The 15763-nt window shown below is 32.6% G+C and overlaps 2 protein-coding genes across 5 annotated transcripts; one reads left to right on the top strand and one right to left on the bottom strand.

Annotated features, from left to right (window-relative positions):
• Window positions 1-215: 215 nt before the first annotated feature.
• LOC123005714 (ATP-binding cassette sub-family G member 4) lies at window positions 216-9337 on the bottom strand. Of its 4 annotated transcripts, XM_044399598.1 has the most exons (12): window positions 5878-5962; window positions 5537-5663; window positions 5004-5473; window positions 2947-3064; window positions 2300-2492; window positions 2090-2235; window positions 1801-2039; window positions 1647-1745; window positions 1426-1568; window positions 1206-1374; window positions 1053-1153; window positions 216-1001 (listed from the first exon to the last, which is right to left on the bottom strand). In XM_044399598.1, exons 3-12 carry the CDS (start codon window positions 5182-5184, stop codon window positions 504-506), a joined length of 1887 nt encoding a protein of 628 aa, XP_044255533.1. In that variant the 5' UTR covers window positions 5185-5473; window positions 5537-5663; window positions 5878-5962; the 3' UTR covers window positions 216-503. The 4 variants fall into 4 exon arrangements, with proteins under 4 accessions (XP_044255533.1, XP_044255534.1, XP_044255532.1 ...); XM_044399599.1 differs by lacking the exons at window positions 5537-5663; window positions 5878-5962 and adding an exon at window positions 9226-9337 and having other exon boundaries at window positions 5004-5209; XM_044399597.1 differs by lacking the exon at window positions 5878-5962 and having other exon boundaries at window positions 5537-5783.
• A 2829-nt stretch (window positions 9338-12166) lies between these two features.
• On the top strand, window positions 12167-15734 carry LOC123004736. The gene is made up of 5 exons (XM_044398138.1): window positions 12167-12347; window positions 14391-14516; window positions 14677-14819; window positions 14868-15080; window positions 15347-15734. Exons 1-5 carry the CDS (start codon window positions 12287-12289, stop codon window positions 15569-15571), a joined length of 768 nt encoding a protein of 255 aa, XP_044254073.1. The 5' UTR covers window positions 12167-12286; the 3' UTR covers window positions 15572-15734.
• The last annotated feature ends 29 nt before the right edge of the window (window positions 15735-15763 follow it).

The raw sequence follows: 15763 nt of genomic DNA, 5'->3' as shown, positions 1-15763 counted from the left end.
TGAACGGTTTGTTAGTAGGTTACACCTGCGATAAAGACAGGGAAATGAATTATTACTCAAGTGGGCATTTATTTACGCAATCATTTCGAAGCGGATTTAATTTAATCTTAATTATTTGATAAAAGTATCATATCGGGTTTAAGTTTAGCGAAAGGTTAGTGGCCTTGAATCGTTTTGCATCATTTCGCTGTACTACATAAAAAAACACAAGTAACTGGGAAAAAAAGTCATTTATTAGATTAAAATACAAAAATTCTATCACATCGAATCTATAATATAAAAATAAGCCTAATGGCAAGTTTCCTTTTAAATGTTCCACCAATCTACAATCTAAAGTGACTAGTTGAGAAACTTATTTTAACCCAGAAACGAGTTAAATAACTAAAACCACGTTCTAAACGTAAAATAATACACTTTAATTTAATTAATACCAACGTCGGTGGCGAACACATTTACTCCACATTGCAAGTCTTTGGTTTTCAAATAAATAAAAATTTCATTAATTAGCGCTTATTTAATTTTATCCATAAGGTCAGATACGTCGCCGCATTCATCAAGCACCAGATCACGACAATCACAGAAATATTCGATACCAAATCAACATCGACAATATCCATTTCTTTTAAAAAGTTCGTGGGGTCGGAGTAGTGACAATAAATCGCCTCCTCGGGGCAGTACAATTCTGCACGATTCAAGCCGTAAATCGAGTAAACAATCCCTTGAAAGCCTGCCCTGTAATAGCTCACGTGGAACAACCAGCGGAAGAAAATCGGAGTATCGAAAAACCGGATACAGAAACCAAAAACGGAGAAAAGACAGGCGATTACTGGGCCGAGAAATACTGCAACTCTAATAGGGGTTGTGGCCCCGATGAAGTAGCCCCAAGATTGGGCACAGAGAGTCGAAAGAGTGCAAAACAGGATGAATAAATAGAGACGGAAGTCCACAGGTTGGGCCGTCAGCCAGTAACTGATCGCGATGTAAGTCCAAGTACAAATCACCTGGGGAATAATTATTAATTTAATTACTTATTTTTAATTAACGAGACTTACTTGAAATGGTATTTCAATTAATATCACAGAGAGTAAGTACGGGGTTAATTTGTACCACCTGTTGAAGTGTTCCCGTGTCAGTATTTTCATTTCAAGTGGGACTAAAATTAATTAATTAATTATGTTTTGAGTTTTTTTTTTGACCGAACTTACATGATATTGTGACTGACATTTTTCCAGTATACACAATTAAAAGTAATGATCCGTAGAGATAAACATAGTTTGCTAGAATTGTATTGGCCCCAAATCCCACGTCTTTGTAAAGATAGCCGAAAATCAGTCCGATGGCCACGTGAGCCAATAACCGGTTAATGAAGTAAATCTTTAAAAAAATAAGTAATTAAAATCGAATTAGAATTTTTGGGCGACTTACATAACCCCGTTTCGTCGTCAACAAATTCCGTTTGTATAATAATAAAAACTGCATTACTACAGCGGCCGGTAACGGCGACTTGTCATGTACCTTCTCTTCCGGTTTGATCTTGTCAAATAGACTGCAAGACATCGATTCTTTTTCTGTAACAAATAAGTTCGTTAAACTTTTATTTTAGTTCGATAAACCAATTGTTTTGTTCGGGAAAGTCTCTGACTAACCTTTGGTACTTTCGCCGATATTATCAAGCTGTTTAACTTTCGCCGCTTCAGCTAAGACGTTCATGTCGGTTCCGTATTCTCCAATGGCGACTTCCATCACTGAAATCATTTTAACAATCAGTAAAAACACGCTTTAATTGTTGGGGTGACCTACAGAAATCAGCGGGGTTGTGATACGGGGGACACTGCAGCCCCAAATTCGACAAATGGGGTACCAAGTCCTTCGTGCTGCCGTCATAGATGCACCGCCCCGCTGACAAGGCATACAACTTGTCAAACATTTCGAAAAGCAGGGCCGAGGGCTGGTGTATTGTACAAATTATAGTTCTTCCTTCCTGTGCCAGACGTTTCAAAAGTGAAACACATTGCGTGCACGACGAACTATCCAAACCGCTACAAAACCACATCAAAACACTCCAAGCTTAAAATTTCGCAACGCTTACGTCGTCGGTTCATCGAGATATAAAATTGGTGGATTGCTCAACAGTTCCAAAGCCACCGCTAAGCGTTTCCTTTGACCCCCGGAGAGACGCGAAGTCAAAGTGTGGTGGCTTTTTTCCAAACCTAACATTTCCAAAAGTTCCAACACCTGGAAGTCGAATTAAAAATTCGTTTCCTGGTCGACTATGAAAAAGGTCGCCAATTTAATTTACCTGCTGTTTTTTGTATTCGTTCGACACGTTATATCCTAGTTTTAGATTAGCGGCAAAGGTCATCGCTTCCTTAACTGTCAAAGCCATACGAAGTTCCTCATCCTGGGGGATGTACGCGGACAGTTTCCGGAAACGGGGACTTTTATCCCGAATCGTGTCATTCAATTTCACAATCCCGTCGCTGCCACGGGTCCTGGAAACATGGAACCACACTGTATACTAAGCAAGTTTTTTTTTAGTTCAGATTTTCTACGAAAAAAAAGTATCGAAAAAACAAATCTTTTCTCTACTAATAACAAGTAAATATCTGCACAAATTTAAATTTATGTCATTTTTAGTTTATAATTTTTCATGTGAACCGTAAAGATGATAAAAACGAATTAATTGCTTTGTACGAAGTGATTGTTGTTATTGCCATTTCGTGTAAAACGTAACATTTTTGACCAATTGTCGTGTCTTCCGGTAGCGCAAAATGAATATTTTTTTGTTGGTGAAATTGCGAGCAGCGCTCAAATTTTGCAACAGGCCTACAATTTTTATAGTAATGACATTGACATTTGGCTCACTTAATTCGGCCCTTGTTTCATTGCTTAATTGGTCACGTGACGGTGCATTGAACTTAATTCGACTTTCTCTTCTATACTTACGTGAATCCGGCCAAGATATTAAGTAGAGTCGTTTTGCCAGCCCCCGATGGTCCCATAATCACGGAGATCTCTCCGGCTTTGAACAGACCGGAAACGCCGTGAAGGATGCGTTTCGTTTCTGTAATTTAAATTAATGATATCAGATCGAAATTACGATTGGTTGCACGTTCAAGGTGACACGTGCTCTTTATAATATTTTTTATTTTGGAATTTTTCTCAGGACGTGATTCTGTTTGTTTAGATAATTCGATTGCTCATAGTCATACGAGTCTGATTCATTTAAGCAATGAGTAATTTTAGCCTTGGGGCGAGTCGATGTTCTAATTTGACTGCGAGATGCACGAGTGTTTACATTAAAAATTTGAATTTGAATTTTTAATTGGAATTTCATACAAGCAACTAGGTCATTGTCGCTAGGTTTCAAAAACTTCCATTTCAAATACAACTAGTTTTCCTTTACACTGATAACGCAATATTTGATAATAGGTGAAGAGACAAGAAAGTTTTTTATTCATTACGTCGGTATATCCTGTTTTTCGCTTGTTACATAAAATTTGATAAGAAACCATATACTCTCTGCTCTGCTGTGATTTTAATTTGATATCAAATGTCAAACCATTTTTATCATCCCAAATGTATCATGATGGCTATTATTTTTCATTTTCACTATAGTAGCAGTTTTCTAACAGTAATACAAAAAAAACTGTTTACGTAAAGAGTTTATTTAACTCGGTTGACAAACATAACTGGAATTGTCTCATAATTTCATAAATGTACAAATTTCTACACATGTTTATTATTGAAGTTGAAAGTTGAAGGTAGGTACAAGACGTGGGAAAATTATTTTTTTTTAGAAATCAAGTACTTGCATACGTGTTATCAATGCGTTTCATCGTTTAAAAGTATTTTGTTTTCCAATCTTATCGTGATAAAAATTGCACAACAATGAGTTGGCCATGACAATCCGACACGATTACTGCCATCTATTCGATTATTTTAATTTGATTGGTTGGAAATGCAAGTGTCAAATTGTCAAGGCCGGCTTGACAAAATTACAAAAGAAAATTTTCATACACTCTAACAAATGACATGTAATTTCCTTTCAAAGCCTTGCTCCAATTTGTCAGCTAATAACATTTAATGTTATGTCATTTTCGTATTTGACTTTCTATCGCATCAATTTTTCTCCAGTCTGGAGATTTTGAATGACGAAACACAAATTTTGAGAGGACAGAGACTATCGAGACAAAATTAATTTATTATTATTAATTGACACTAATCTTAGCATCTAAATGAAAGTGATTCAAGCAATTAAAAATAATAAACAAGTTGAATCTCATTATAACTGCATTTTTTATAGCAAATCATCGATTTGTAAAGGCAAAAAATAAAAGAATGTTAACACAAATAGTTTATTTTGTTGAAAATACATTATTTTTGCTCGAGTTAGATACGTCCTGATGACTACGAAACCGCTTATTTCCTGTTTATTTATTGTACAGTTGAATAATACCTAAATAAAAATAATTTGCATGTCTCTAATAATTGCGATCGAATGTAATTGTCCGTGAAATGTGTTTGTACGAATTTATTGTCTCGGCTTGGTAAATCAATACTATTCTTTACTAAAATTAGAAACTAAAAATAATTTTGCAATAAAGTGTGGAATTACATATCCGTTGCCTTATAAAAATGTAGGAGGTGATAATATGAAACCAAGAGCGGAAATAGCAGGATTTTTACTTGCAATAACGCAAAAAACGTAATATTTACCGATTCGAGTTGGTCTTTAGCTCATTTCGCAACATTCGTGTCTTATCGCCCGTTATCACATAATTTTAATTTTAAATGCACAACGTAATTAATTGCTAACTTATCGATACATATTATGTGTTATAGAAAATTTTGTATTTCTCCGAAATTTGACTTTTACTTTTCATGTTTTCGCTAAAACTTTCTCCACTGACAAAAAATCGCAATAATAGTATCTCCAAGTGGCAGGCATTAGGGTCTTCGATTGCACAGACGCGAGAGAGGAAGAAAGTGGTTGCATTTACCTTTTTGAAAGCGGGTCATGGACCAACTCCATGTGGTATATGTGATGTTTTCGAATCGGACATCGACGGCCTGTTTTTTAGGAAATCGATGTTTTGTGGAGTCATTGTTGTTCAAGGCGTATTTAGAGTCGCGGGCGTCGCTGACACAGCACTTGGCGATCTCCTCTTTAGTGCAGGACATGCTTTCACTCAAAATAACATCCCACCTAAACAAAAACAAAGCTCACTCTACAAGGATTCGGTCGAAACTGACGCTCTACTATCACGATGCAACGTTTATAGGCTCCCTGCCGTGACGTCGGGGCCCAGGGGGCCCCTAAAACCGGCGTTTTGGCACCGAATAAAATTATGATATTTTTTATCGATTAATGACCCCTTTAAAAACGAAACGACCCTGACATACACCTTGAGAAGAGGATTTTATATTTTATCGCCCAGAACTCCAGATTTCAAGAACACTTCACTCATATCTAAAAATTAAACCATCATTGTTATTTATAATATCTGCAATAACATTTTTTATTTTTAATCACCTTACGAGATCATAATCACATAAATGTTGAATCAAAATTTCTCTCCAAATAAAATCACAGCAATAATTATTTTACGACCAATTTATTTACACTTTCATTCCTAGCAGTGTTTTTGGGATTATCATGCCTGCAGATAAAAATAATGATTGAAAGCCCATTTATAAACCCGGTAAATGATAATTAGCTCTATTGTTATGTGTAAATGATCGATTAAAAGTTTGCACCTATTGTTGCGATGAGGTTTCAACTAAAAAAACCCATTACACATTACTTCTTACAATTGAAAAACTGTCGGGAAATTGGAGCCCTATGGACTCGAAATCTATAAAGAAAAAACTAACCTGTAATGTAGCCACGTTTGATGCAAATATTTGGAAGATTATTTATCTCCACTTAATTGCAAAAGATTAAAGAATGTTTTATAGGTTAGTTGTGAGTTGACAGCTGTCATGACAGGGTTGTAGGGTTGGCTACCCTTAATCACGTAACGCAATATTGAGTTTTTCAACGAACATTAAGTACAACACAAAATACGTAATTTTCGATTTTCCACAATCAATAAGGACGTAACTTCTTAAGAGGTAATTAATTCAACTGTTATGCTTATGGGACAAATCTATAAAAAGAGTAGGTTGGCCACCCTTATTTTGTCACGTGACTTCATGTGGCGGGTTTTAGATTTTCTACTCAATTTCTTCATTTTTGGGGTAAAAATCGACTAAATTTTGGACTTGGGTTGTATTTCGAATAAAATTTGATCAAATTGAATCAAATTAAAATAGAAAATTCGGTTAATATTACGGTTTTTAGTTTATATTTTGTTCACTTGAACTGTGTCAAGTAAAGTGATTATCATTGTTTTCTACCAACTGATAAAAGGTTTTTCAATGATAATTACACTGCATTTTATTATTATTACGGTATAAAAGGTTTTTTCATGTTTTTCGACAATTTCGTGTGTTGGCAAGCTTTAATTACAACGTCTGGGAAATGGGAATAACGGAGTAAACGCTGTATTAAATCGATTGTTTACAATTTTTTGCCGAGAAATATGTGTTAACTACATTGCATTGACATTTTTAATTACAATTAGTTTTATTATAGCTAACGAAGCGAACGTCGTACTTTCGTTAATAATAATTGTCGTCTGATTAAAGTTCGTTTTACCCTAAAGGAATCGTATTTGAAGTGTTTGCTTGTAAATACTAATAGAGTTATTATTTTACTCGTATTCCAAGAATCTCTGTAATAAAACAAAGTAATTTTCAATTAATCAAACTCGAGGTGTAACAAAATTGGAATAAATCTTTTCCACGTTCACTCCTTTACAACATGATTAGATTACGTTAACACTATTACGATAAATAAGTTTTGTCCATAACAGTCCGCAAAATAAAATCATCGTTGGTGAAATTATTATTGTTAGTGTAATTATTTTATAAAAGTGTCTTCACTGATGTCCCACTTTTTCCAAACATCCTGTGTAATTACACGCTTTAAAGTGCTTAATCACACTTTATATAATGTATATGCTTTCAATATAATTTTCATTGTCCTAATGATAATATAACATCACATAATATGGGCGCAATAAATTATTGCCATCTGTACATTACGCAACATGTTTCATGCTAAATATAAATGTGGGCGTTTAGTTAGGAAATTACAGGATTAATTATAAATTTTCGGGGACTGGGGAAAATTTTCTACAGCTTATCGGACATATGTTTAAGCCTTGACACGGGACATTGGTATAAAACAGTACTAGCGGAAATGCGAGTGGAAGCCCAACTGTTGATAATATTTAACCATGAATAAATTTTCCAATTTTACGATACTGCAATGAAAAATAGTACAATCACCCAAAGGTCAAGCCACATCTTCTAGAACACAGTCTGATACTGATGAATAAATAAATATTAAATCCGAAATTTTGAATAGGTGTAGTTTGCAACAAATTTGAAAGAGATAGGGATATGTTTACGAAGATTTTAATCAATGGTTTTAATCTCAAAACTAATGATGACACTGCAAATAAGGAGCAGACTTTCAAAAAGCAGTTTGTCCAAATTTGCATTTTTGCAAATTTTTGCATTTTAAGAAATAATTTTAATTTTTAATACCAGTGACAATAAAAGTGAAAAAATATGTACTAATTGAACACAATCGTTCACTAACTTTACAGCTGGAGTACTTGGGCATTTTACACAAAAACTTTAAAAACCTTTATCTTAAAAACCATTGACAAACTGCATTTTGAAAGTCTGCTCCTCAAATATCGATTTATTTTTTTATGAATGAAGTAGGTAATTTATCTGGATATGAGTCAATTAATTTTTTATATAATCATTTATTTAAACATGACACATTTAAATACATACGTCAATGCAATTATGCGTCGATATGACGCCCAAAAATATTTATTATTAATTAAAATTATGTATTTTATGATTAATGTGTCCGCCAAAAAAAATTAAAAATATATCTTATGATTACAATAGAATTATAAAATAATGACTTTTTTATCTTTTCATGTCTGCATAAATTGAATGAGGTTTGCGCTTATAAAAAGCAATAGAAAGTTTCCAATACCCAACCTTTTCCTTTAGATACCTGCATAAACATTGACCTAACCGCATAAGGAACGTCGCAATATTTACAAATAGACACTAAAGTGTTTATGGCCTTGATGGCAAAAATAAATAGATAAAAAAAATCAAAAATAATGAGATAAAATAAAATATGCGGCAGAGGCTGGTGTCAAGAAACATGTATTGAGATTAAAATTTTGAACAAAAAGTGTGACATTTGTGTTTTTTAAAGAGGGGAAACACCCACTTGCAGTTTTTAAGACGCGAAATATTTATAGTTTTCTGCTTACTAATTTTCATATCAAATATGGCAAAATTATAAATATGGAAATACGCAAAAATAAATATTTTAAAGTAAATTTGTGTGTAAAATTATAATATAACGCAATAAATCAAGTGGAAAAATTATGTATGTTTGACGAAGGTTTGTCGGAGTATCGACACAATAATGCAGGGAATATCCATTAAAACTTACTCTTCATCTTTTTTTTTATTGTGTCCAAAATTCCATTTTTGCAATTCCATGAAAACTACAACCACAAATTTTTTTTTATTAGATTTGTAAGCAAATATTAATTCTAAAATAATTAGCATAAGTCAATAAATAATCCTAACACATCATTTGTTATTCACTAGACAATACATGTTGTGATTGTTTTATGAAAAAATATTACGATTAATGATAAAATTAATTATTTCGCTTTGTGTCGGCAAAATTTGTATTTTTCCTGTTTGTTATTGTGGATTACATTTATTTCTGTAAAGGTCACAAACCCTTGAAAGTTACTAACAAAACGTGACGCCACAAGCCTCAAAAACGTGCTTTAATTTAATAAAATTCGTTATTTATAATAACACGAACCGGTCATTAGAGCCAATTTATTTCTTTATTTTCTCACGAGCGACATCAAAAATCATGTCATTTTTCTGACAATAAAATTAACCGTATCCTTAATTAAATTACGTAAGATTTCGTTAAAAATGAGTTATTTTTTCGTGTTACCATATGGGTAAGGCCTTGAACTATCTTATCGTTAGGTGTAGTTGCAGAAATAATTTTCTAAAGTTAACGAAATTCATTAATGAAGGTCAACTCACCGTTCTTAAAACATTTAAAAAGTAGATCATCGCACCTTGAAGGCACTACTGATGAAATGGCACAACAGTTTGGGTTTGTTATCGATGGAAGTGTTTTGGCTTTAGTACGCATGTCGAAGGGCGTTTTATTAGGTCTGTAAAAATCAAGGTTTGCTTTACTTGATAACTTCCCTGAACGAATTTTTTCAATCAAGGCTTACCAACTTTTTGAAAAATTATTATTCATAAAGAAATGACGAAATTCATAATGTTTTCGATGACATTTAAAATAATTTTGAATAAATTTAAATAGAAAATTCACCCACAATTATTTTTATTATTATTGTCCATAGCGTGACTCGTCAAGTTGCTGTGAGTTTCTCCGGAAATACGACAAATTTTGTAACATTATTTTGTCGTCAAAGTGATTAAAATAATAAAAATCATTTCTCGCAATTAAGTGCAAGTTTATTTTTATAACATTTACCTGCGTATTTTCGAACCTGAAACACAAGGAAACGATTTTACATCCTATTTTTGGACCAAAAAATGTTTACGGAAATCACTTTTCGGACATCGTACTTTTGTAAAAGATAATTCAAGAGTACAACTCAAGTAAGAATAAAGAAATAAAACTTGAACTTTTAGTGGGTGTATCTCCATACAATTTGCGGTCACCAAATTTATTCTGATAACAAAAGTTGAATATCATCAAAGGTTATTTGCCGACTGAAAACTTCGAGAAAAAGTACTAAAAACTGATGCCAAAAAACTGGTTTCTCTAAAACTCTTATTAATCTTATTAATTATAGATTTATTTTATTACCGGTACGATTCCACCCACGCTTTGCAAACTTTTCACATTTTTTCTTCACAATTATGATTTAATCATCCGTTGCTAATCCGGATTTGTTACTCTACAGGTAACTGTTTTAATTTCAATAATTCCTCCTAAGTTGTGAATTGCAACAGTGTGTTAATTGAAAATTGGCAAGAGACGGCGAAAGCAAGGACCATCGCAATACTTGTTTAGGTTTGCCAAAAAAAAAGAGAATGTTGGAATGTAAAAACAACAGTAATTTACAATAATGTTGGGCAATTGACTTGAGGCAAGTAGCATCTTGCAATGTTGTAGCAATTGTTAATATATTATTAGCAATGTTTTAATATTTATTTTTTTACAAAATAATGTAATTTTATTTACAAGCAGTGTAATTATGTCATTAATTTTTTTTGAGGTGCCAGACGTGTTAATTATTTTTTATGAGTAATGTTTGCTTTATTCGAAGTGCCATTAACATTTAAATAAATTATAAGAAAAAAATTGATTGGAACCTGTTTCAAACAGGCAACCAGTAATATCTTTTTGAAAATTTTGTCTCAATAATTTAAAAATTGTGGCTCTTTATTACATTAGGAAAGTATCAATTTGTGCTAAAATGAAAAATTCCATTTTTATTACAAGAGAAAAAATATTGCTAATTAAAAAAAAGAAATCTGTAGTTAATTAATTTCTAGGTGTATGCAACCAATAATTCACTATTATTTAGTTATAGGTTCTATTAATAGAGGGCGCTAAGAATTTTAAAAATCAAAAAATATACAGGGTGATTAATCTTTCTAGACCCATTTATAAGGCATTTTTGTTGCACTTACTGATAAAATTTGTTCTAAACAGTTAAATCATGTATGAATCATAAAGTCCTATTGTTGTTTAATGATCCATTAAATACCACTTCATGAGAACCGTGAGGTCATTTTTAAAAACCAAATAAATAAATAGAAGAAAAGCATTGTATGCGTAGATAACAAATCATTGTGGTTTTTGTTGTGTTTTGATATAATCCTAAGCACGTAATAAGGCTAAATTAGATGCTCTTAAATATCACTGACTAAATAAAACATTACAAAACGGAAACAATTTAATAAAAATTTTTAAACTAAAATAATGAGTTACATGATTCCAATAAATCGTTCTGGAAATGACGCTGTTTGCAATTTCCTACAAGCACACCGGTAATAAAAAATATATTTTCATCGGAACGTCCTTGAATCGTGAATATTTTTTTTTACTTGGAATTCAAAAATTAATGCAAGGACGTAAAGATTTTATAATCGAATTCGTGAATCATAAATCGAAATCGTGAGACGTAATTTCAATTTGTTGTTGCGGAGAATTGAATATTTAATATACAACTAATTAATTGAAATTATCGCAAATGATAGAACAAAGTACAAAACTAGTACCTACACTATAGCACTATTTACAAATATCTTGCAATGACATTGCCATTGACACAGTTTTATACTTGCCCTCGAATTTTGGGTATTTCCTTTGGTTGTCAAATGTCAAGTCATAACAAAAATTTAACAAATGACAAAAATTCTGAAAATTGCAGTTTTGCTATTGTTGCGCAGTTACCAACAATAATAATATTGATAATTATTAGTTTTCCATGTTAAGGTGGGCTATGGAAATATGACATTCGCACCTGTGCCTGTTTGATTTAAGCAATTCACAGCCAACTCCAAATTAAATTGTCTCTTATTGAATAATCTTAGAAACGAAACAATTAAAAATATCAGTATTACAGAGGAAAACTTGTTTGATAGTTCCAAGTAAAAGTTGACTTAAAAATACTTCGACGCAATTTCAAATAGGATTTTTTTGCCTTTTTGGTCGCCTTCGGCCCACATTCGAGAGAAGAGACAGTCCATATACGGTCAGTGATTTGTGAGATGACAATGATGACATCACTTTCATAATTCACAGAATATCTGACCACAATTCAAAGAAAATAACTTTTAAAAATAGACATACTTAAAGGGTAGTCACGCATTTTGCGTAGGCTGAAATGGCACCGAAATAAACATTAAATCATTCGAAAAATTCAAAGTCGGCGGGAGTCTTATTCTGAATGGTGGGAGTTTGAAAATACGTCAAACGCATGTCATCTCCCGTCTTTTATATTTGGTCGGCTGAAATTGGTTTTCTGCACAAGCAGAAGCGACTCGCGTCGAAGTGACTGAGCGGTTTCAGCGCAAGTTTTTTTTCACAAAATTTTCGAATTTTTTTGACAAAATGAGAGTGACTGGAGTGGTTGTTGCTTTGGCCTTTTTGGCGACAGTTTGTGCTCTTCCAGGTAAGTGAATCTCTTCATTATAATCAAGGACTCGTAATTACATTAATGTTAGTTATTACTTTGGTGTTCTAGAATTTTTTTTTGATTTAATTAATGAAATATACGCGCTCACCATTTTGATAAATAGTTGATTCACTCGAATTTTTTCTAATTAAAAACAGTTATCGCCCCCATTAAACAAATTGAAAGTTACAGGAAACTCCAAATGGTGGTTGTTGTCATTACGAGCTCATTACATGATAATAGCTATGCAGGTACGCGATTTTCAATAATAGAAACGATTGATAATGACCGGCCGACAAGTCACTTCAAGGATTTTCATTGATTTATTATTCGGATGGGTACATCGAGACCATATAAAATAATTGACAATGAAAATGCAGATTTTTTTTATAATATACGACCTTGAAATTTTCATAGAATTGGCACCGACATTTTTTTCTAATGTTTATCGAAAAAACTTTGATTATAGAGTGTAGAATCAAAGAAATTTAGGTCGCATATATCCGGCTTCGCGTATATGTTATTTGCTAATCTTTAGCAGAGGAAATGAGAAAATTTTAAAAATAAATAATGAAAATAAGAACATGAATGCTGAACACATTCCACAATTTTAAAATAAATTTAATAATTTTAATCGATAACTATCGATTTCAATTTATTGATGAGTTGATGACTGTATTAAATCCGTGAAACATTTTTACTTAAAAAAATAAGATCGCAGTTAAATTAAGATGCACCTTTCATTTACAAATAAACGAAGCTAAAATTAACTTATTTTTCCATAATTTGTTTTGAAAAAATTAGGAAAATAAACTTGTATCTATGTTTGGTGTTAAGAGAATGTGCTAACTCAGATATTTTTAGAGGTTGTAGTTATTGTGTTGTTAATTTGCCAAATTAAAATAAAACAATAATTCATTTGAATCGTTTTTATTACTTTTCGTGATTACTTTATTACTTTACATTTTTTTGTAATATTAGCGATTACAAAACGGAAACAAATATAAATTTTTATTTCAAGTCATGTATATCAAAAAAAAATTCGTTCTAAGCTACAACTTTATCGTTTTAAAATGTTCTGTTGGGTTCGAATAAACAAAAGTTCGTTATAACCGAGTTTGCTATAATAGGGCACCACTTGCTTTAAAAATGCTATTAATTTGACCAAAATTAAAACGTGTACATAGTTTAGGTACTATCAATTTTTGGTTTTGTTACTGCCACAGGAAACCACAAGATCCTGAAAGTTTTTCATATCAGACTGGACTTTGTGGGCTTAAAAGTAATTTAATTAAATTTTAAAAAACTTTTTTTCTTGATAAATAATGTAATATTTTGTGATTAATTTAAGAAAACAAAACTGTGTTTCTATAGTCATTTTATTTAAACAAAATAATAAAAAATTATTTTGTTTATTTATTACTAATGTTTGTATTTCTTTGTTTATTTATAATTTCAAAGGACACGCTTAGTGCCAATCCTATCAAAATTTCAAGGTTTTATCTCTCTAACCCAATTTATACACTAAACTGGATAACACGCATCCTAATCAACAATAACTTGATAACCTTTAGTACAAAAACCAGAAAATGCATCGGAAATTTCGCAAATAAATCGTTTTATGTGCACCTATATTTAATGAAAATGGTCGCTCACATTCGATTCGCCTTTGTCAACGGTTCATCGAATTGCTTTTAATAACAATCCGGAGGTCAATAAACTGCATTGCTTTCAATAAAACTGACCTACAACGCCCATATGCAGAAAGTCCCCGTTTACTCGACCTCTTAACCTTTGAGTAATCCTATGCTGTTGTCAAGTGCAAATTTCTCTCCAAAAAAATAGTATTTTTTTGTTGTTATCTTGGCGAAAATGTTGCATTTTGTCGATATTGAAACGTCCTTGCCTTACAAATCAGCGATCCGCGTCTTTTACATGGATGCGGATATTACTGAAAACGTGCAAGCGATGATGACTAAATTGTTTACTCATCTGAAAAGGCCTTGAAAAAAGTGTGATTTTTTTTTCAATTTTTTCCAGCCAAAAAAGAGGAAGTAGAGTTTGTCCCACTCGAGGAACAAGGGGGTGGTGGTATTGTCGACACGGGGGTCATCGGTGGTGGACCATGGCTCAGACCCTTTGATGGTCTTTTCGAAAGTCTTGCAGGTAACTTGATTTGGGTATTACAAGGTTGTAAGTAGGTTTGACACCTACTAACTACTTTAATTATTGACATGATATTGTATAAAAAGATGCATTTTTGTTTTTCCTTTTAATTGTGTAGTGACAATGTCGTCGTTATGTGGTTGTTTTAATTTTTTTTCAGGAATGATGGCCCGTATGAGACAACAAATGGAGTACCTTTTGAATAGGTTACCTGTTGGTAACCACACATCAGGAGTTGCTGCACCTTTCCCAGCTTTCCCTGATCTCGATTTGGGTAAAGGCAACACAACTTCTGTTACTAAAGTATGAGTTGTTAATTAGATTATCGCATAATAATTGTGATAATTTTAGATAATCGATGGTCACAAGGTCGTTATTAACGAAACTGAATACAAACATGAGGGAGATCTCGGTGGGGCCTTCTTCAAAGTGCGTATTATTGACGTTCTGCCCGATTCTAGCGAATTAACAACTGAGAAAAACGCGGAAGAAATAACTACAAAAGATATCGAGTCGGTTGAGAGCAGTTTCGAAAATGAAATTCCGAAAAATAAAGAAATCGAGGTTGGTAATAGCAAAGCACCCGAAAAATTACAAGTCGCCTAAAAATGCATGAAGTATCCCCTTTTAACATTTTTTTAATTATTACTTTTTACGTATTTTAGCCCGATTTGCATTATTTTGTGAAAAATAATGTACAATTGATTTAACAATAAAGAGTCTTGTTACACAACTACTTTTTTAGTTGTGGCTAACTCAACGCTTATCTTTACTAACACTCGACTTTTGTGTGTTTCTTTTGCACTTTTCTTTCTTTTCTCTGCACTTAGGTCTTCAATGGTGAAACTTTCGACGAACCTGATGGCGAATGGAGCAATCTCGAAACGATGAATAGTATCGAAGATAATTCGATCGAATACAGACCGCCCGATTTGAGTCGGGATACTTACGTTAATCAGATATTAGCCGAAGCGGGTGCGCCGACTAATCCAGACGCCGAGGTTTTCGCGATCGACTCGACAAAACCCTTTGAGAAAATTACAAGTCCGAGATAGTTGAGGGGTTTTGAAGGAAGAAAGACTGATTGGAGATCGGAGACTACCAAAGATCCTATTTATGTGTTTTATTTATTTATTCCGTTTTTTTACTTGTGTACTAATCGATTTGTTGGAGATGACTATTTATTTTTATTTAATAAATCATTCATGCTTTTCGTAACTTTGTCACACCCTTTACATATTCACCCA

This window comes from Tribolium madens, unplaced genomic scaffold (genome assembly GCF_015345945.1).
Source record: "Tribolium madens isolate multiple individuals breed KSU strain unplaced genomic scaffold, Tmad_KSU_1.1 Scaffold_20;HRSCAF=117;Tcas5.2_LG4, whole genome shotgun sequence".
Classification (NCBI taxonomy): domain Eukaryota; kingdom Metazoa; phylum Arthropoda; class Insecta; order Coleoptera; family Tenebrionidae; genus Tribolium; species Tribolium madens.
Note: the sequence above shows the minus strand (reverse complement) of the source record. Positions and strands in the feature narration are given on the sequence as shown.

Excerpts from the sequence above, each read along its gene's own strand:
- LOC123004736 (XM_044398138.1), top strand. The coding sequence starts at position 12,287 with ATGAGAGTGACTGGAGTGGTTGTTGCTTTGGCCTTTTTGGCGACAGTT. Across the intron at positions 14,517-14,676 it reads TCTTTTCGAAAGTCTTGCAG|GAATGATGGCCCGTATGAGA; the intron begins GTAACTTGATTT and ends ATTTTTTTTCAG. Across the intron at positions 15,081-15,346 it reads CGAAAAATAAAGAAATCGAG|GTCTTCAATGGTGAAACTTT; the intron begins GTTGGTAATAGC and ends CTCTGCACTTAG.
- LOC123005714 (XM_044399599.1), bottom strand. The coding sequence starts at position 5,184 with ATGTCCTGCACTAAAGAGGAGATCGCCAAGTGCTGTGTCAGCGACGCC. Across the intron at positions 3,065-5,003 it reads CATGACCCGCTTTCAAAAAG|AAACGAAACGCATCCTTCAC; the intron begins GTAAATGCAACC and ends TTTAAATTACAG. Across the intron at positions 1,154-1,205 it reads AATGTCAGTCACAATATCAT|TCCCACTTGAAATGAAAATA; the intron begins GTAAGTTCGGTC and ends AATTAATTTTAG.